The sequence below is a fragment of the Ambystoma mexicanum genome, chromosome 4q (genome assembly GCF_040938575.1).
Source record: "Ambystoma mexicanum isolate Mex_15411 chromosome 4q, UKY_AmexF1_1, whole genome shotgun sequence".
Taxonomy (NCBI): domain Eukaryota; kingdom Metazoa; phylum Chordata; class Amphibia; order Caudata; family Ambystomatidae; genus Ambystoma; species Ambystoma mexicanum.
This window is the reverse complement of record NC_090928.1, coordinates 1,037,967,792-1,037,989,763: the sequence shown is the minus strand read 5'-3', so window position 1 is coordinate 1,037,989,763 and position 21,972 is coordinate 1,037,967,792. Positions and strand designations below refer to the sequence as shown.

General features: G+C 46.8%; 1 protein-coding gene across 2 annotated transcripts in view; it reads left to right on the top strand.

Moving 5' to 3' along the window:
- Positions 1 to 21,972, top strand: part of EPRS1 (glutamyl-prolyl-tRNA synthetase 1) — a 1,308,133-nt gene that overhangs the window by 124,363 nt on the left and 1,161,798 nt on the right. For both annotated transcript variants that reach the window (XM_069608586.1, XM_069608585.1), the window contains exon 6: positions 17,702 to 17,796. In XM_069608586.1, the coding sequence (XP_069464687.1) occupies positions 17,702 to 17,796 (95 nt within the window). The remainder of the gene's footprint in view (positions 1 to 17,701; positions 17,797 to 21,972) is intronic.

Below are 21,972 nucleotides of genomic sequence, written 5' to 3'. Positions count from 1 at the left end.
AGATCACTAGGGAAAGGGACTTCCTCTCCACACAGAACCCTTCGCAATGGTCAATGTGCTCCACGAGACCCAACTCCCACACCACTCTTCCATAGACTGCCTCGCTCTGCAGACTAAGCGCCTTGGCGTGCTTCTCAATTAAGGTTCCCTTCTGCTTGCATCGGCCTCCCTGCTGCTTCCCGTGTCGCTCTTTTTGCTGTTGGGTTGATCTCCACTTATACACCTGCATCCACTTTATGGGCTGCAGGTGTGGATGTCAATCAACCCTGCCTGACCACAACCTAAGGGGACATTCCTGACCTTCACTGTTCTTAACTGGCATCTTCCTCGTCCCATTACCAGAGTGGTAAAAGAGCATATTTCATTGCTCTTAGTTGCCTCTTCTTCGTCCCAGTACTGTCAAGTGTCAATTATGGAGAAATGAGGGGAAACTGACTAAGAGCAGTCCATGAAACTGGGGAAGGGTTAAGTTGGTAGTCAATGGGGAAAGTGGGATCCCATGTCTTGCTTGTGGGTCCCTTATGTTTTTCTCACCCTCCTTCAGGGTTTTAGAGGCTTGTCCTTTCTCCTAATGTTGTTCTGACCAAAGGGAATGGGGTAACAATATCCTAAAAAGGCTTCCAGGGCTAGGGTTTCATCACAAAATGGAGAGGAGGAAACACTGCGTCTCACCTGAGGACACTACCTTAACATTCCCCGAGAACCCTCCGCCCAAGTGATCCTCCCTCACTTCTCTGCCCCCCAAGGTTCGGGATCTAAGAGAGATGGCCTTTCCCTGGCCACCTGTGTAGAGGATCCCAGGGGAATAGATGTGATGATGCTCTCAGGTTTCTCACAGCCCAAACCGAGCAAGTCTTAATAATTCAAGTTAGACAGCAAGTATATCAAAGTATAGTTATTTATTAGGCCTTTTTATTTATTTCTAGCGTGCTCCAGCCCGCGGGCATCAGGGCGCGAACATAAAGACAGTGAACAAGTGAAAGACTGGACAGGAGAGCAGCAGTTCCTAAGTCGTATTTCTAGATTAATTACTTAAAGAGTAACGTTCTTATTTTATTTTCGAACACAGAGAAATTGGGTTCTAATCTGAGTGTGACTGGAAAGTTGTTTGATTTTAAGGCAGCTTTGATTGGAAAGGATCGACCCAGTCCATTTGCCTTTTCGACATGGGTGGTCTTCACTAGGCGTTGATCTCGAGGATCGTCCAGGTTGGTATAGTGATATTTCCTCTCAAGTATGTTGGGACAGTGCCGTAGAGGCATTGGTGAACTATTGAGACTGTCTTGAAAGTAATGCAATCTACTATGGCTAGCCAGTGTATGGATTTTTTGTCTTCTGTGACATGGTCCCTTCTAGATTTCCTTTTGATGACCCTCACCTCATCATTTTGATTAACTTGGCATTGGACTATACAGCTTTTATTAGCTCCCAGTAGCAAAGCGTTTCCATAATAAAGCCTTGACAGGATGATGGCTCTGGCGATGGTAGTACAGTTTTTTTCATTTAGGACAGGTCTTTTGTGCCAGAGTAACCTTTGGTAGTATCTGCAACTTTAGGTAAGCTACATGGGCATTTGCTCCTAGTGTGGATTCCAAATACACACCTTAAGTTTTTACTTTGTCAGAGACTGAGATGTTTGTGTTTTTTTATATTAAACTCAGGGTAATCCGGGCTAAGTTTGGCCCTGGCCTGGGCGGATCCAAAGGTCATGAGCTCTGTTTTGCTGCTATTTAAGCAGAGCCAGTTTGTTTTCATCCAGGCCTCGATTACGTTGTGGATGTTTGTGACAATAGAGGTGTCTTTGCTGTGACACCCGCTTAGTTCTACTATTAGCTGGGTGTCGTCCACAAAATTAGTAAATGGCATGCCCAGGTTGTTGAGTAGGGCGCAGAGACATCGAAGATATAAATTGAAGAGGAGGAGTGACAAACTGTCCCGCTGGGCCACGCCGCAGTTTTATTATGGGTTGTTAGGTAAGATTTCCACAGGACTGGTAAATCTTCCTTGCCTGGTTCAACTCCAGAACTTTTTTGCTTTTCTAGTGAGATATTTTCCATTAATACCTCAGTGAGTGGGAACCTTTTTCCACACTCACCTGTCTTTAACTCTTTTTATGGGTGTCATTTTTAAGACTCTCCATAGTGTCTTTTTAAAGTTATCATGTCTAACAACTTATTGGCAACAAGTGCCTGTTGTTGCTGGGTTGCCCTAGGGGCTCCCCCTTTAACTTTCTTGTGCTAACCTTGAGTGAACTACAGTTCCCAAGGGTAGAAAGGATCTTTGGATCCCTTTTACATTTTATTCTGTGAAACCAGCACACCCCACCTTATGTGGAGTGCTGGGGAGATACAATGTATCCCCTTTTACATTTAAACTGTAACAATTCTGTTAGTGACAAGCTTACCTTTAATGGCTGGTGGCAGTGATACCTTTTACTAATTTGGTGCACCTTTACCGCATGTTGTAATCACAGCTGCAGTAAAGGCACCGAAGGGTGCTCATTTTTACCAAAATGGCCCCTGTCTTCTTTTTCTGCCATTTTAGTGTTTCTTGTCGTTTCTTGTTCCTTCCCCTGACATCCAGGGCGGGAAAATCCTTTGTTTGAGTTTTGTCTTTGGCGGGCGTCCCCTGGATACCCCGCCCAGGCTCCAGTCAGTCTGTAAGCACAGGAAGTGGGGGAGGGGTCCCAAACTTCCCCCTCCTTTGTCCTAGGCCTTCCTTCAACTGGGTCAGATCCCAGTGGGGGGTTGGCTGTCCTGATTGGACAGCCAAACGCCCCTTTCTTGTAAAATGCGGGGAGAGAATGCAGAGGTTGTGTTGCAGTTCCTGATAAATACTGGAAACCTGGAGTCATGTCGACCACTGGAACTGAAAACCGAAGAGGATGACGAAGGAAAAGCGGCGGGAATGATTTCCAGCGGCCGGAGAGCCTGCTTTGTAACCGGAGCCTGCTGCAGCCCTTCCTTCCGATCGACCTGGGGTCTCCGAAAACGACGACCTGAACCCAGAGCCTGGTGAGACCCACTAGACTCAAGACGACCTGCATTTTGAGCCATCCCACGGGTTGCTGCGACCTTGAGTTCTTGCAATACCCTGGGACCTCCTGCCACTGTGCGGTGCACGGTCTTCCGAATCTCGCTGAAACTTCGTGGGCATCTTGGTCTATCTCCAGAGACACGAATCGAGTCCAAAAAGTCCCCTCACAAGAGTGCTAGACCGTTTAAACGACGAGAATTCCACCGCGATTTTCTGTCTTCTGTGCTCCTTGAAAAGGCGCCAAACCCACAGACCGCATATAGCCGCGAGAGAAATCTTGCCTAGAGCCTTCTTCATCAATCCCTGCTGCAAAGTCCCTTCTGAGGCTCCAGGACAAGGAATCCAGTGACCGGGTATTTGGCTGCAGTCCCTGAAGTTCTCCTGCTGCAATCTCTTCTTCATTGCTGAGGTACTGTGTTGGCTTGGGTATATACTTACTTAAGCCTGTTGGGATTTCTGTGTAGTCCTGGGGTGTTTTCTGTGATTGGGAGGTCCCTCGTCCAGTACACCCAGTCCCACTGCTAGAATCCTGCTGGGGTGTCTTCTGTGAAGCCCCTGGACCCTCTTCTAACCCTAGAAGTAAAAGTACTCACTTGTTTGCCAGTTTTCCTCAGGAAACTCTGACTTTTGCTACTAAAGAACTTATTCTAAGACTGCCTGTTGGTCACTTGTCCTAGTGACCCCCCTTCTGCCACTGAGAACACTCATGCTCTAAGGGAAAAGACTTTGAAGGGATTGGGACTTCTGCCTAGAAAAGAAATCAAGTGTTTTTACTTACTTGTAAAGAGTGGTTGGTAACTGTAATTCTAAGAGTGAACAGTTACAAAAGTTCTTACTGATCTTGGATGTGTGATGCACTATTCTTAAAAGTATGGTTAACATCTTTCCTTCCTTAGCCACTGTTTTGCCAGTCTAAAAGAAAGTAGATGTGAAGGTATTTTACTCTCCTGTGATTAGGTTGTGCCTCTTTACAAAAGTAATGTGTTGGTTTCACCAGATTATTCCTGAAGGGTAATTGTATGAGTGTCCTCCAACTGTTGGTATCACCAGGTTAGTCCTGTTAGGATAACTGTATGAGTGTCCCCCAACTGGGTCTTGCTTCCCCTGACTTGCTGCTAGCCTGTCTTTAATAAGTCTGCATTAGGTTGTTGCCTACCTAGAATATCTATTCAGTAAAGTGTGACATTGGGTTTTACTTTCCCCTTCATTGTGAAGTTAAAGTAAGTGGGTTTTACTTACCTTGTGTTAGCTATGTGCCATCCAAAACAAGTTACAAGAGTTATTGCTTACCTCAATCTGGGGTTCCCTGATTTCCAAAGCATCTGTAATGATATATTACATCCATTAGGTTTTGCTCACCTGGTATAACTGTGTGTTATGACAAAAGTATTTATAGGTTTTTACTGCACCTAGAATAAGTGTTTCACTATTCACCAAAAGTATATTGTCCAGTTGACTGGTTATGTGATTTGTTCCAAGAGTCACTGTACAACTGGAAAGGCCTACTGTCCTTGTATTACCAAAAGTAATCTAAAAAGTAACCATTGGTCTTTTACTCCCAAAGAATAGGCTTGGCCTATACTAAAGGTGTATAACAAGGTTTTGACTTCCCTAGAACTACTGTTAGGTGTTCCAAATAAGGTGTATACTTGGGTCTGTGTACTTTCAAGTATAGTGTTGTGTTTTATATTGTGATTTCATAATGTTTCAGTATTTACTTAACCCCTAGATTTATCTGGGCCTACTTGTATTTAAATAAATCCTTTATTTTTATAATACATAGTGTTTCAGTGTTTCTTTGGATCATTTGTATTACAAATTTCACTTGTACTGTATCTACTGCCCTCTCTCCCTCCTAAGATAAGCCTGGCTGCTCTGCCTACGCTACCATGTACTCAGGTGGTACAGTCTTATACTAAGAGTGGAGTCTTGTACTGCCTCAGTTGAATGGTTTTACTAGGCCCTTAACTGGACTTCAGAAAAACTGTCCTATCATGGGTTTAGAAAATGTCGCCCCAGTGTACCTTTGAGCTGTGTTCTGTTAGAAATGAGGAAATCCAATCTATGGCTTCCTGGGAGCAGTTTCCTGGTGATGCCAATGCTTCTTGGAGTTTATGGTGATCTAGCAGATCAAATGCTACTAATAAATCTAAAAGCATCAGCATGCCGGTATTTCCTTTTTCTAGGATGTACAACATTCTAGTCAGGCGGTCGAGCAGTGCTGTGCGAACCTTGGAACCCAGATTGTTGTGCGTGAAGCAGGTTCTGTTTGTCCACGTACGTTTATAGCTGTTAAGTCGCTGCTTTATGAAGGATTATCAATAGTAGATAAGTTAGTGATGGGACGGAGGTTTGATGGGTCTTGTTGGTCAAGCCTTGGTTTTTTGACTTAGTTACACACTAAGCATTTAAAAATTGCAGGTATGTATTGTTATTCAAAACCATATTTAACATATATGCACATTCACCAATAGGTGAATAAAAATGCTTATAAATTAGTTACCAGTATTTAACGGGAGAGTACTCGAATGCAAGGAAAATAGATGGAAATAGTCAGAGTATGCACAATTAGCTTCCCTAAATCTTATGAATTACATCTTTGAGATGGTATGGGGTCTTATGTCCAAATGTCACACGTTCCCATGTACATTTTACCCATCTCGACCCTTGCTCGAGGGTCTTTGCCTTTTGAGACTTTGGCAGTGTCCCATGACCAACCAGTGGACTGGCCAGCTCTCCTGTGCCTCCTCGCTATAGCAGTCACCATTCTTGGTGGATCCTTGCGACTTGGAGGAACATCAACCTTTGTAACAAGAGGGCTGCTCCTGCAGCTTCTGCCTTCTTGCATCAGCAGATGCTGTGCTGGGCCTGCTCCTTTGTTCATCCATTAAAGGTCTCCTGTCACCGCCTGACCGTGGTGACTCATGTTGCAACTTGTCTTCATCGCTCCCTGGAGGTGTTCTGCTCCGCACAAGTCTTAATCCTTTCTTTATTTGGGAGTTCTGCTGGAAGGTGTCTGGAACTAATTCTTAAGTGTTAGGCCGAATTGCATACAGTACCCTCTGGGACCACCACATACCATTAGGACTACAGGTATAAGCAAAATCCAACCTTTGGTATAAGTCTGTACTACACAGTTTGTGGTAGCGAGCGGAGCAGCCAGGCTTATCTCAAGAGGGAATGTGAGCAGTACAAGAGGTTACACAGAGGTCTTACAATCACAGTGGTTCAAGTAGACACTTACACCCAAGGTTTCTCGTTAAAACACTTATTAATTTATTACAATCATTTAGAAAACATTCACTAGAAGGAGGCAACTTAATATTATACATAAACGCACTTTAATATCAAACCAATAAGTTTCTGAACAAATTAGGCTCCCCTGAAATAGGAGCAAAATGGCATTTCAGTTACTTTCAATGGGACGAAAAAGGCACAAGTTAGCAGAATAGATCACAAATACTTTCTTAGGCAGTGCACATAGTTTTAGTTTACTAGATGACTCGATTCAGTTCAATAGGCCTAGGCCAAAGTCAATGGACTAGTGTCTTGGATAGGAAAGAGCAGTTCTTGAAGTAAACGGTAAAGTCTTTGCCAAAGTTCTCATAAGTAATTTGTACGAAGAAGAATCATTTGTTGGGTCAGAAGCTGATTAGGCCTGCAAGTTGGGAAAGTTCCACAAACTGTCACCGCAAGAGAGGCGTTCTCTCAATCAGGATGGCACCAAACCTTAATATGAAGCAAAAGATGCAGCTGAAGATGTTGGCTCCTGGCAGTTCCTGCAGATCTCACTGTTCCTGAGCCGCAGTCGTGGGGACAAGAGGGAGGACATCAGGGGACTCCTGCACTGCACAGGATCGTCGGAAAACGTGGACAAAATGGAGTCACTTCAGTTAGAGTAGCTGTAATTCAAGCACACAAGCTGGTGTCCTACCCCCTGGTTAATCCTAACCTGCTCCGAGAATGGTATCCAGGTGGCTTACAAGTTGATTGGTCCCACCAAGTCAAAAAAAGAAGTCGTCCTTGAAGGGGCTTCTCTGTCAAGATGAACTTGGCAATTTGGACCTGCAACATGGCTTCACCGGGTAAACCAGCGGTCCAGGAGTTGCAGCAGCTGTACTCTTCCAGCTTGTCTTCGGTTCTTTCGTTCCAGTGGTTGACTCTGCTTTCCAGTCCAGGAGACTCGCCTTTTTAACAGTTTTCTCCCATTCATTCCAGCCTAGCGGCCACTCACCCAGCAGGGTGGCTGTCCTTGCCGGACAGTCAGCCAGCCAATCGCGCCAGAGTGCATTTGGGTCTCCTAGGAGACTAAGCACAGGGAGTTTCGGGTACCTCCCTCACTTCCTGCCCACCCCAGACACTCAGACGCCAGAGGCGGTCTTCAGTCCTGAAGTCCGCCAAAGGCATGGAAACAAAGGGACCCCCATGGTTAGGCGCGCAGAGACAAATACTAGAAAGATCTTTCTTAAAAGAAACAGCAAAAAAAGAAGACTGAGACCTGTTTAAACAAAGGGGCTTAAGGCGCCATCTTGAAAAACATGGCTTCCACGATTTTTATCTACCGGTGTTCGCGGTCGGGGAAAAATCATGGTAGTTCGTTGTAAAACTACTGCCACCAGCCATTTCTATAGGAAAGGGTAGCATTTGACTGCTACATGAATTTCTAGACTCAGGATACAAGGTAAACCCCTCCAGCACTTTATAGGAGGATAGTGTGTGCTGGGTCTAGGAATTTAAAAAGACTAGTAAAGTCAATGTAACCTTACATTCTCTGGAAAACAGTAGTTTATCCCAGAGAAGATAATTAAACCTAAATGTAAAAAGACATCCCTGTGTCACTACAGTGAGGGTGCTGTGTGACGCAAATAAAAAATATGATGCCTATGAAGTTGTCTAAAACTCCATAACCAAAAGAAATAAGCACAGAAAACCGATTTTAAAGAGTTCAAAGCCCCAAAGATTAGCAAAAGAGCTGGGGGTCTCTAAGGTAGAGAGGATTTATCACATTTATGAGAATTCTTCCTAACATAAAGCACTGCACCTAACTAAAACTAAACCTCGTAATTGAAAGTGACATCTTCACATGCGACCCCTGGGCTTCCCTTGATGGTACCAAGCATAGAAAACGGTGTCCTCCACAATCTGGAACCTCAGCATTGGACTCTGGAAAAATCGGTGTCGGGGGGTGGGGGGGGTTAATATACCTGTTCTGCCATGGGAAACCTGAGGGCTCTAAAAATTGTGTTTTGGCACCATAGACGGTCACCTATGAGCCTATGGGATTGTCTTTTTCCTCTGTATGTAAAACGAGCAATAGGAGTACGATTTTGTTCAGGCGCTTATTCCCTACATGCATTTAAATCTTAGACCAGAGTTCAAAGCAGCTTCTAAACGCTGCCAAAAAACGGATGTCTGCCTTCATAATCCACACCTCTTTCCCCCCACATCCCCCCAGCCTGGTCAATGATCCCTTCCTAGGCGTATCCTAGTGACTGTGATTGAGTTAGTTTACTTACCTGCACTTTACTTAAAGGTGTATCATAACTCCAAAATTAAGTATAAACCTACCTGTGAAGTGTATCTTTGGAACTGTGACGTCAGGGCACAAGGCCTCAAACCATCTTGGGTTTTGACTCATGAAGTGTTAGGGGAACTATTCTGTGGTTATTCTAAGTGTCTCCACCAAATGAAATGCATAGAAGTGTGCTTGCCTGTGTTTCACTGGTTATTGAAGTAAATGCTTTCTTTCCTCTCCTAATGGCGAATTTTTAGATCTGTTTTGTAGCAGGTTTGGGAACATTTTTTACTAGAAGTTTTACTTGCTTAGTTTATAATCAAAATACCTAATACATCGTTGTATATTTTTGTACTTGCCTGTCTTACATGGATTATTGGTAGTATTCTGTGTGGATTCATTGTAGACCTAGATCACTCACACCCCTCCTGCTACTAAACCTTGCCAGTCTGCCACGATACATTGATTGCATTTTGCTAACATCCGTCTCTCCCTGTTCAGCCTAGTAGGGTGGCATCCTGAAATCCACCCCTAGGGTTGATATTTAGGAATCCATATTACTTCCCTCTACCCCCATATGAAGTAAACATGGCAGGAGTGGAGTTCATATTTTGACTGGTAGGACCATACAATAGCAGAAGTATCCAAGCAGTTTTGAAAATGAATGGCACACTCGTTTTTTTTATTTTTATATATCCAAAACCAACAACACAAGTCTTCCTCAACAAATACTATCTTAAGGACTGATAAGTTTCTCTATTAAAAATGAACACAAAGCTATGAAAGTAAAGCAGAAGTCAAAACAAAGCAAAATTGAGGAAACCAGCAAAAAGAAAATATTTCATAAACGTAACCTTATAATTAAGTGTACATATTTTCATTAGACCTGTGTGGTGTATTCTTTTGTGGTGTGCGATGAATCTCCTTGCCAGCCTTCCCCTCCCCTAAAGTGAAGCCCGACTACTCTGCTACAGTCACCACTAGAGACTGCTACCATACATTCTTGTCATCTTGGCCTTCTACCTGCCCTCTCCAGAAGTACATTTAAGTAAAGCTCATTCCCCAACAAAGCCTTGCCTTTTCAAGGGAAAAAGTGGATGTTTGCGTTTGTGGCCGGATGTGGGGCCTGGCTCTTTCTGGTCCCAGTCCTCATCTTGGCCAAAGTGTCTGTTGCTAGGCAGATGTGAAATCAGGAGGATGTCCATAATTGGACAGCCTCTGCCAGTTTGAATGATGCAGTTCCTTTACCATTGGAGAGCTTGGGGGTGACCCAAACGAATTTAGGATAAAAGTTGTACTCGTGCAGCCATGCTTTGGATCGTTGTTGGAGCAAGACTCACCCAGCCCCCCTCGAAGATTCATCTTGCTGAAGACTTGTGAACATCTGTTGCAGCCAACCAGCACGACCTCTAGCAAAATCCAGTCAAAGCCCTGGTCCACTGTGCTGATCACCTAAAGACCCTCCACGGTGCTGTCACCTCTGGACAGGTAAGAACAACTGTTCTGACCCAAGCTCAAGGATCTTGCCTTTCAAAGCCTTCTGTGGACTGGACAGCTTCCTTCAAGGCCCCTTCATTGCATTGATTGCTGTCCTAGGTTCGGACTCTGCAGACTCTCCCCTTATGAGACCAGAACTATCCTCCTTACTCCTGCGTCCCGTCCCCTTTCCTGACATCTCTCCGTCCTGTGGGACGGGACCGGAGCACTTTGTAAAAAGCATCCAAATTTTTCCAAAAATGTGTCCTTCCTCTCATTCTTGCGCGGGGCCCGGCATGCGGCCGTAACCCCGCCCACCTTGGCTCTGCCCCGTGCCCCGCGCATCTCCCATCAGTCCATTTCTCCGCTCGTTCGGGACTGGATGCATTTGCATCCTCAGAAGATTTTCTTCCTTTTTTTCTCTCTGGCTCTCGCTAGCGGTCGTTTACTAGTCTGTTGTCCAAACAAGACTTTCCAGATTATTCATTGTGTCACCGTCGTTTCGCGAGGGCGGATCCCCAATCTTCTTTGCTTGGAGTGTTTGGGTCCGGATCACCGTTGGGACTCCTGTTTTTACTGCGACTCCCTTTCGGTCCGGGCACTTCAACGTCGGTTGGAGTGGTGGGAGGAGGTGTTCCGACGAACTCCTCCTTTACATTTTCAGGTGTTCATCGACGAGAAGAAAAAACGCCCGGTACGTTGTTTACTTTTTAGAGCACCCCGGCCGGGGGATACCTTGCTGGGTTCCTCTCGGGCCGGGAGGGGCGTTGATCGCTCTGTCACCGGGGTTCGCCCTAAGGTGCCCGTTGGGCCTAATAATTATACCATAGTTTTCTCTGAGGGTCTCCGTAAGGGGCCTGTGGATACCGGAGTACGCTCCGAGGCCCCTCCTGTGGGGGCTGTTTGTAGATCCAGTTCTACTGAGTCGTGGGATACCGGAGCTCGCTCTGAGGCCTCTCTGTCGGCTTCCCTCAAAAATAAGACCGGGGTGCGCCCCGAGGCCTTGGGGCTTGCTGTTACCGAACGGATGTTCGAGGCCCTCGCAGATAAGGCTGTTATCGGACCTGGGTCCGAGGTCCCTCGTCCAGAGGCTAAAGCTAACAGTTCTGAGAGGCCTGATAAGGCCTTGTCGGTGAAAGCTGTTTCTCACCGATCCCGCTCCTGCTGTGATACCAGACCTGTTGATGAGGCAAAGAAGCAAAGTTCTTCTTTTACCGGCAGTGCCGAGGTCCTTCCTTTGAAGGCTGAGTTGGCGGTTGGTATATCACAAAAACATTCCATGGCCCTTTTAGGTGCTACCCCTGCAACTACGCCAACGGCCTCAGGTGTAGGGTTCGGTCACTTAGGTGAACATAGTCCCTTGTGCGCATCCTTATCGGCCAGTTTACGATTGGAACGCCCGGATGCCTCTTCCGCACAATGTTTCGTTGCCTGCGGGGTCGGCACCTTTTAATTTATGTGGATACGTCGGTGGAGGGGCCTATGTGGCACCATTCCCCGTTACGTCCCTGGATTTGTCCACCTCATGAGAGGCCTCCTCTGGTTCAGAAACAGTCCCCGGAGGATGCCTTTTTCGGTAATGCGTACCGACCCCATGAGGGAATATTTCAAAGGGCTTTTCAGGGAGATATGTCCACCTGCACCTCCGGCACCACCCATTCCTCCGGTGGTTCCGCCGGCGCCTCCCTTGCCTACGGTGCCTTCCCAGACTCTTCCGCCTTTGCCTCCATTGTCCCCAGTGGACAAGGCAGTGCCTGACACGGCTCAGCAGGATCCTGACCTGTCGGATGACGCCCAAGGCGATCAGGACAACGAGGACCTTCCCCGCTCTATTAGAGCTTTTCATGACTGGGTACTGGACATGATGAGTTTCTTAGATGTCCCGGTGCCCGATGTACCCGCTTCCGCAGGAGGGCGTGCTCTCTGGGGCGTTCACCCTGTCTCCCTTGGAGCATACCGGCCTGTTCTTGCATAAGGACGTTCTGGCCGAGGTACGCAGAGTCTAGGAAAAGCCACACTCTGGACTTTTTGTCAATAAGAAAATTGACGCAAGATATAGGCTGCATTCTTCAGAAGAGGTGGCCTTGTCTTGTCCGCCTCCCTCCTCCACAGTGGTGGCTGCGGCCACTTTGCAGTGCAGGCCTGCAGCATCCTCTTCCACAACGGCTACTCAGGTTCTGGGAAAGGAGGACAAGCTCCTAAACTCCCTCGGGAGGAAAATCTTTGCCAACTCAGCCTTGCAGCTCAGGCAGGCCAACGCTGAATTGATTTTAGCCGGAGCTAACTTGCGGATGTGGAAAGGTCTGTCCAGGTTTGAGGAGTTTATCCCGGTCGAGAAGCTGGAAGACTTCAAAGGTGGCCTATCCGAAGCCAGGATCTTGGCTCAGGATCTCCTGGAGGCTGCGGCTCATCACGTAGACACATCGGCTCGGGGTCTTATGCGGGGGGTTGATGCCTCACGGCAGGCGTGGCTGCATGCCACTAAATTTTCAAAGGAAGTGCAGGACAAGGTGTTGGACCTTCCGTTCGATGGTAAGGAGCTCTTTCATTCTACAACAGATGTAGAACTCACCAAGACAAAGGATAGCACTCGGACAGCTAAATCGATGTCTGTCCCGGTTAAGGCCCCTTTCAAAACCCAGAGACCGTTGTCACAAAGTCGACCTTCCTCTGGCTTTAGGGGCTTCCTCGACTGCAAATAGAGTGGATACCCCTGCAGGGAATAACCGCCGTAGGCAACAACGGACGCGGTTCTTCTCCCGTTCTTCAGCCTCCTCAGGTTCAGATGGCACCGCCACCGAGAAACCTACTAAATGGTTTTCCGCGCTCGCACGAGACCCCGGTGAAAGGACGCATTGCGTCTCATTGGGAGGCATGGCAGACCATCACAGAAGACAGATGGGTCTCGTCAGTCGCTCGGGCGGGCTTCCGCTTACCTCTATCCCCTACCCCACCCTTCAACCCTCCTTTTCAGCTGTCGGGCTCACCGTCCCTCAAGGCCGAGGTTCAGAAACTTCTGGACCTCAGAGCTGTGGAACCCGTTCCCCTTGGGGAGCGAGGGGAGGTCTTCTACTCCCGGCTGTTTACGGTGCCCAAACCCAACCAGGCTGGCCTGCGCACAATTCTAGACCTTTCTCAGTCCAATCTTTTCCTACCCCAAGAGAAATTCAAGATGATCGCGCCCAGCCAGATACGCTCCTCTTTGCAGATGGGCGATTGGCTCAGCGTTGTGGATCTTCAGGACACGTACATGCATATCCTGATTTGGAACCCACACAGGAGATATCTCTGCTTCTCTTTGGGAGAGGAGCACTTCCAGTTTCGAGTGCTTCCTTTTGGCCTCAGCTCAGCACTGCGTGTCTTCACAAAGATGTCAGTGATTGCAGCCTATCTTCGTCTCCAGGGTATCCATGTGTATCCATATTTGGATGACTGGCTCTTACGCAGCCCTTGTCCGCTGGCAGCAGCGGGCAATCTCCAGTCTCTCTTTCAGCTCCTGTTCCATCTTGGGCTGTTGGTGAACTGGCAAAAATCTTCCATGACGGTCTCGCAGAACCTGATTTTCCTGGGTCTTCGCTGGAACACGATCGACTGCAGAGTGTACCGGGGACAGAATGGCGGATCTGTTAGCCACGTGTCAGATGTTTGCACAGTCGGAGAGCATGTAGGGCAGGTGGTTCCAGAGGCTTCTGGGCCTCATGGCCTCGTGTCTGCTGGCTCTTCCTCTTGCTCACCTCAAGATGAGATCGACCCAGATGGCTCTTCGGAGTTCCTGGAGTCAGGCTCTGGACCCGGATTTCAAGCGGATAATGATTCCGGATTCCATGAGTGTCCTGGATTGGTGGTCATCTCTCAGCAACCTGTCGGTGGGTGCAGGGTTTCAGGACCCAGCCCCAACGGTGACGATCACGACGGACTCCTCCCTTCTGGGGTGTGGTGCGACGTTAGATCTTCAGGTCTCGGACCTCTGGTCATCTCTGGACAAGCTCCTGCACATAAATCATTTGGAGCTTCTGGCGATCTTTCTGGCGCTCAAGGCGTTCAGACCGCTCATTGCCAACAAGGTGGTCCGCATACGCACGGACAATGTGGTGTCAATGTATTACATCAACAAGCAAGGGTGAATGAAGTCCCCCCCAACCCCTTCTTGTGGACCTGTCTATCCAGATATGGGAGAGGGCCGTGCTTCATGGTGTCTGGCTGCTTGCAGTACACATCCTGGGCCAGCTGAATGTCACAGCGGATGCCCTCAGCCGGCAGACAGTGGTCAGCTACGAGTGGAAGGCGGAGGTCCTCTCATGGATTTTCTCACGTTGGGGCACACCGGAGGTGGACCTTTTCGCTACGGCGGTAAACAAGAAGCTTCCTCAGTATGCCTCCAGAGGGGGGCTGGGAGTATCCTCTGTGGGGGATGCTCTCGAGATTCCATGGCACAACACGAGAGCTTACGCCTTCCTGCATCTGCCTCTAGTCCATCAGGCAATTTGGAAGCTGAAGAACTCTATGAACTGTTTGCTTCTACTCATAGCCCCGTGGTGGCCGGCTAGGTTTTGGTTCTCAGAACTTCAACACCTGTCGGTGTATCCGGGAGTTACTGGTAACCTGATCGGCGATCTTCTTCATCAGGGGGAACAGCAGATGTGGCACCCCTCCCCACAATCGCTCAGCTTGGCGGCATGGTGCCTGAGTTCAAGTCTTTAGAGCATCTTAACTTGTCTACAGATAACATGCGTATTATCCCGGCATCCAGGAAACCCTCGACTAGATCCCAATACAGGAGTAAATAGCTCAGGTTCTGTCATTGGTGTTTGGAGAAGCAATTGGGTCCAAGGGTGGCTCGATTGACACGGTACTGTCCTTCGTGTCCTCCCTAGCAGAGTCGGGTGTTCACGTTCCGTCATGCAGAACTTACCTTTCAGCGGTTTCTGCTTATCTGTCTACAGACCAATGTTCTTATTCTCTGAGTAAACCAGTGGTTAAGTGGCATTTTGCAGGCTTGACACGCCTCTACCCTCCGGTTCGTAGTCCGCATCCGCCGTGGGACCTTAATGTAGTCCTCACGGCGCTGTGCCATAAACCTTTTGAACCAATGGCCACGGTGGACCTCAAGTACTTATCCCGGAAGGTGTCTTTTCTGGTCGCCGTTACGTCAGCGAGGAGAGTGAGTGAGCTCCAGGCCTTGTCAGTGGAGCATCCTTTCTTGGTCTTTCACAACGACAAGGTAAGTCCTGCGGACAAACCCGGCCTTTCTACCGAAGGTGGTAACTGAATTCCATCTGAATCAGTCGATCTCCCTACCGGTCTTTTTTCCGAACCCTGCCTCATAGGCTGAAAGGGTTCTGCACTGTCTTGATGTCAGAAGAGCTCTTAAGTTCTACCTGGACAGGACTTCCGAGTTTAGGAGTTCTTCTCAACTTTTTGTGACCTTCGGTAACCCTCAGAGTAAGCAGGCGTCTAAGGCTACTATTTCTCGGTGGATCGCCGCCTGCATCACGGAGTCTTTCACCGTCCAAGGGCTGAAACCTCCTAAAGGTATTCATGTACGCCTGGTGCGGGGCAAGGCAGCCGCGGTTGCTTTTCAGAAATATGTCCCCTGGGAGTCCATCGCTTGGGCAGCTACCAGCTACTTGGGCCTCCCCATCTGATTTTTGTAAGCATTATTGTCTCGACATGAGCTCAAGAGCTGATGCTCAGTTTGGTCAGGCTGTGCTGAAGAACCTGTTTCAATAAGGGGTATTTCCATCCACCCGTAGTTCCTGTTAGGAGTGCGTGGGAATCTCCCATAAGTATGGAGGAAAGGGGATGGGACGTAGGAGTATAACGAGGTTACTCACCTTAGTGACCACCTTACTCCTAGTCCATAGTCCCCTTTCCTCCATACGCCCGCCCGCCGTCCCCTCTAATAAGGTTCCTCTGTTATTGCTAATAGGTCTCTGACCTGCCGATAGAAAAGGACTGATGGGCGATGCGCGGGGCGGAGCCAAGGTGGGCGGGGTTACGGCCACGTGCCGGGCCCCGCGCAAGAAAGAGAGGAAGGACACGAAAAATGTGGATGCTTTTTACAAAGTGCTCCGGTCCCGTCCCACAGGACGGAGAGATGTCCCATAAGTATGGAGGAAAGGGGACTATGGATTTAGGAGTAAGGTGGTCACTACGGTGAGTAACCTGGTTAGTAGTTGATCCTTACCAGAATGAAGAGGGGCTGTGCAGCGACAGCTTCTTCGTCTCTGCCTTGCGTGTCGCCTTTCACCACATGAGCGCTGTGAACTCCGTTGCTGAGGTTGTAGAGTTGGGGTGGTTCTCTGCTTGCTGTTTCTGGGTCATCCAGCTGCCAAGCCACAGGGACCGTCTTGCCAGAGCGCACTTCAGCCAACTGGCTGGAACCCCATCGCAACACAGAAATAGACCACTGCAAAAGGTTCACTGCACCCGTGACCCCTAGACCACCTGCAAAGAAACCAGCACTCGAAGGAAGTGGGCCCAGGGGATTCAGAAAACCCAGAGAGAGTTTCTCAAATAATTTTGTAATGGTGGTGAGCTTGCATACCAGTTTCTACACATCCTTCACTGTAGGGTTGTACTGGTGTGAAGTCCTTACCCTACCTCTCCCTTTCCCATTCTTGATCGGTTTGAGTTCTGACCAAGGAGTGGGAGATTTGGAGTGGATCCCTAAAGAGCTTTATTGCCTTTGTTTTTGCATTGCTGGAAAGCATGCTCTCACCTGTTGGCTTTGCTAAAACCGGTTTCGTTACTACCAAGGACTCCTCCCTCGGTTAACACTAGGTTGTGTGACTTTTATGACACTAGGTCCCATTCTCTTTAGCGGGGGGGGGCTTTTGAAGTATTAGGGGGCTTATATTATATGGGAGTGGAGTAATGTTACTACTGTGTTTCTCATTACTTATCTTGATTTCTAACTGGTTCCAAAATACCTGTTTTCACTCGCTCTATTGAATACAGTTTACTTAGTTAAATACCATTCAGATAAGAAAACAGTCTTAAGATTAAAGCAGTGGTGTTTAGTAAGAACAGCCCATGCTGAGTCTATATATGTACATAGTGTGGATTTAGTGATATTACCTCTCTATTTTCATTGCAAAGTGTTTCAGGCCCAATGTTGCATATATATTTTGCAGTCTAGCTTTTTATTGGCATGCTGTGTGCCTCATTTAACCCTTCACCACCCCACCCCCACATCCTCCTAAGTCTAGGCCTTACTGTTTACTCTCCTACCTTGATGAAGTTTGGCTAGGCTTTTGTGTCTTTAACCCATTCACTATAATAGTGTTTCCTCTTGGCATTTTCGGCCAGGGATGATTCTAAAATTCTATCTTGCCACACTTTTACTGCTTTGAGAGTCAGGGGGACTTGAGGATCAAGTTGTGAGGTAGGTCTTTCTCAAACCCCTTTTACAATGGGAACTACTGCAGAAACTGACTGCTGTCCAAGTAAGTTTCCATATAGCAGGGAATTGCTGTGGCACCTAACTGATGTGTATGCATTTCCACATAGCTCAGTGGCATATGTGGAACGAAATTGGGTTTATAGTGAAATATACAATAAAACAATTAATTACAGGCATTATGACATGTTGGCTCAGGCTAAGCATGGTGTTGTCTTATGTTCAATGCATGATGTTTACATAATGTATCTTATATCCCTCTTCTTTTGAAGGCACCAGAAAAAAAAGCAGATGTTGGCAAATTTGTTGAGCTCCCAGGTGCTGAGATGGGGAAGGTGGTTGTGCGGTTTCCTCCAGAGGCCAGTGGGTAAGATGCAAGATTTAAAACAACTTTAACATTCTTAAAATGTTTCAGATAGCAATATTTTGTTGAGATTTGGAATACCTTTGCACAGAATTACAAGATCGGTATTTAAAAGGTAATCTCTTTATTGAGCTGTTCAACATAGAAGCAAAGCATAATACAAATCGTATAAGTACATTGATATACAACATGGCTTCTCAAACCTGTAGGCATGTTTTTGGCCGTACCATAATCAACAGCAACATCCCCCCCCCCTCCCCAGCTTGTGCACATGGTAGCAGCATGAGCATGGTAAGGCACAGGCCATTGCTAAGACAAACCCTATCACTCTCCCGTAATATATATGTAGTTGTATATCCTTGATATCTATGCATATAGCGTTATATTATGTTATATTTCATGGCATTTGTAATTCGCCTACATCCCTTGGTATGGTATTTATTTATATAGCACCTATACACAGGCAAGTGTTTCAAAGCATGTCAGTAGTAATGCACAGGTGCAGAATATCTCAGCTGTCTAGAGAATAAGGTCCATTAAGTCACCCAATTTGTCAGCACGAGGCTGAGACATTGTCTTTTTAATGCAGGCTCGTTCTAAATCACAGGTTTCTGCTAACCAGCCCAACCATTTTTGCTTAGTAGGTGCAGTCCTTGATTTCCACCCCATCCTGATGGCCTTCCTTGCCGAAAACAGCACACCATGTTATGTAATGTCTCGTTCTAGAATCCCTGTGCCTTTCCTCGCTGTTGACGCCAAAAATCACAGTTGCCGGTGTCCCGGGGAGGGGTGGGAGTGTCCGCCTGGCGGGTGAAATATCCTGATATTTGTCCGGCGATGCAGCACGAGACTCCAGAATGGTTGTATAGCTGGGCAAGTAAAAAAGAAAGATGTGGCCAATGGAAACCCCCACCCCGCGCAATTTCTCCAGCAAAGGGGCGATTGGGAGAGACCCATCGTGTGCAATTTAGAGGGTGTCTAGTATGTCAAAGTAGAATCTTGTACTGCATCTCTTTGTGCCTCGGGTTGTAGGATACATTTTTGATTACGTCAAAGGCATCATACAGGTCTTCTGCGGGGTTCCACGGTCCTCGGCACATAACTCTGCCAGGGTAAAGTTGTGGTATCCAGAAGTCAGAAAAAGTCCAGAGTCTGGACTACTCTGATATATTCTGCCCAAATTCAGCCTGACATGTCGTTGGTTCCCTGACCATAGACTCTGCAGTAGTAAGTTTCGATAGAATCTAGTATATGGCGAAGTACACCAATCAGTCTGGGACCGTGAGACCCAGCATCCCTCTGGCTGTCGAAAGGCAGAATCGCATAGATCCATTACCCTTGCATCATGCCAGGCAGTGTTTTGTCGGCTGTGTATCCGTATGGGAGACCTGAAAATTAGTAAAGCCTTTAGACTAGACTAATTTAGGGCAGGATTTCATGAACATTTGACCCAGTTAGTGCACGCATACAGTGTCATTGGACCAACGTAGGGCCCATGATGGGATGAGCCTTACGCTGGTTTGGGAGCCATCTGGGTGGAAGGCAAGTAGTTCCTGTGGTGTAAACGTGCTAATGACTCTTAGTTCAAGCACTCGCCATATACGTAACATTCAGCCAGTGTTTCACCCAGGAGACTTGCGCAGCCAAGTAATAGGTACTCCACAAGGGGAGGGCTAGACCCCCATTCGCTTTGGCAGGCAGGAGGATAGTCTTTCGACATTGCTTTGCCTAGGTCGACATACAACCGCCTCGGCAGAGGCGTGCGAATCATAGTGGCTAGATTAATAAACTGAGGCATTAAATTCATTTTTATTGCATTAATCCTGCCGATGAGTGAGTGGTATTGCCTGCCATCTTTCCTAGTAGGCATATATTTTCTGCAATATTGGGGGGTAGTTCAGGTCAGCCAGCGCATGGAGGTGTGTGCTCACATTGACACCCAAGTATTTGATATGCTGGTCTTAGCAGAAAATCTGTAACTCCACAGGGATCCCATGATATATCCGATCTCTGGGGCATGACCTCAGACTTGTGCCAGTTCACCGCATATCCTGTGACTGACCCATAGTCCAATAGTTTGTATTCTGGCCAGGAAGTGGGCAGATTTGCTAATATATAGCAAGATGTCGTCTGTTTAAAGGGGGACTCTATGCTCCACATCTCCTTTCCCAGTCCACCCAGCATCTAAACGCAGCTTCATAGTCAGCAGTTCGATGGCAAACGCATCCAGCAAGGGCAACAAAGGGCAGATCTGCAGCGTGCCAGTGTGAAGCACTCTGAGGTGTGACCGTTGGTTTCCAGTTTAAATCATTGGTTACCTTCACCGTGACCTTTCCCTTACGTGTTTATTTCGCTTGTAAACATTTTGTCAAGCAACACATAGTAGTTTAAGGCAGATTTTATTTTCTGCTAGGTTCTGTGACCAATGTTGTTTCCCCCCCAAGTCGTTTGGGCCACATTGTCCAGTACTGTCTTGTGGTAATTGTGCTTGGACTTATATGCTCATATTGATTAAAAAACAAATCTAAAATCCCCAGTGTACAAATGTCTGTCTTAGACTCAGAAATGATTAGGCATTCTAGTTTGTTATGTGCACAAAGTATTAGTTTTATATTTCTAAAAGGGGGAAGTAATGCTTTAGCAAATGCTACTTATTTTAATAATCATGCACTGCCTTGCTTACTCTATTGCCATCATTTTAAAGGGAGGGGGGGGCAATCTAAGAGCCCAAGTTTTTCTGTGATTCCTAGTCCAACCCAGTGTTTGCTTCCCATTCTGTAGCACATTTGCTTTTTAATTCGAAGTGCAAGTCTACGTTTTCCAAATTGCAACGATGTAATGGACTCTCCCACCAGACGTGGAGAAAGGGTGACATTTCTGGGAGAATTTCATGATTACCTTAATTCTAGAAGCTACACCCGTTTACTGGCTCATCACTGATTAGCAGGCCTGACTTTCAGGATCCACACAACCCCCACATATTTAAAGGTTTTGGGCAGCACTAGTGATAACTGTGCTGAAAGCTTTATTATTCCAAGCAACATGGTATTAAGTCAGTGCATGTATTTTCCTGCTGTCTTTCAAATAAGTTTAAGATGTTGCCAAATAAGCCCACTTCCTTAGTTTGCCATGCAGAAGCTTCACCAACATTCTGAGTTGCGTCCCCTCCTCTGGAGTTACCACAAAGTCCTCTGTTTCCGAACCTTTGCTGTTAGGAAAGCTTAAAATGTACTCTTTCAGCAGTTCACTACTATTACCTGGGTTGTACCAGCTGAATGATAAGAACACATGTTTACTTGCCTAGTAACTTTGTTGCATCTCTTCTTTTGAACAATCACCTACACAAGTAACTTACCTGCTACAGATTATTGGGAGAAGCCTTGTGGCTCCTGTTGCTTTTGGGTGCAAGGCCCCATTCGTCTTGGGGATAGGACTGCTGAAGATCTAGAAAATCACTTGTGACTTGGCTTCATCTTTACTGCATTACTTTTACTTCCCTCCTTTGCTGATTTAAGTCATTGAATACATTTTGAGAATCTTTGGGGACTGTATATTGTGCAATAGTATGGCCCGCTTGTTTCATATTTTAGTGTGCATTTAAAGCCTAGTATAAATAACTGCATTTTTATATATTCTTGTCTAAATTGAATTATTGTGTGCGTTTCACTGTGGACTCGTTGTGGACCCCAGATATCTTTCTCCCTTTCTCCCTTTCTCCCTTTCTCCCTTTCTCCCTTTCTCCCTTTCTCCCTTTCTCCCTTACACACACACCGCTCTCTGAGAATAGCCTTGTCTGCTCTCCATGTTTATTATGATTGGGTTTTGGCTAACCTCTGAGTTCCCCAGTTCTCTATAACTAGGGTTGCCTCCTGAAATCTGCCTGCCAGGCCAGAGTCTAGAAATCCATTTGAACACTTTGCACAGGCTGAAATCGAATGGTTGGTACAGATTACATTCTCTTTCTGAGGTCAAAAATAGGACTTTGACTGGGTGAACCCATAATACTATACCTAGTGTGAGGTGTACATTACCCATGATCCCTCATGCGCTGAGGCCCTGAGATTGTGTTTTTTTCCACCATTCGCTTTGTCGCTATATGCAGAATTCAAAGATCTATTAAGCTCAAGCATGACATATTCTATTTAGACATACCGTTAACTGTCCTCAGCATTGGAGATT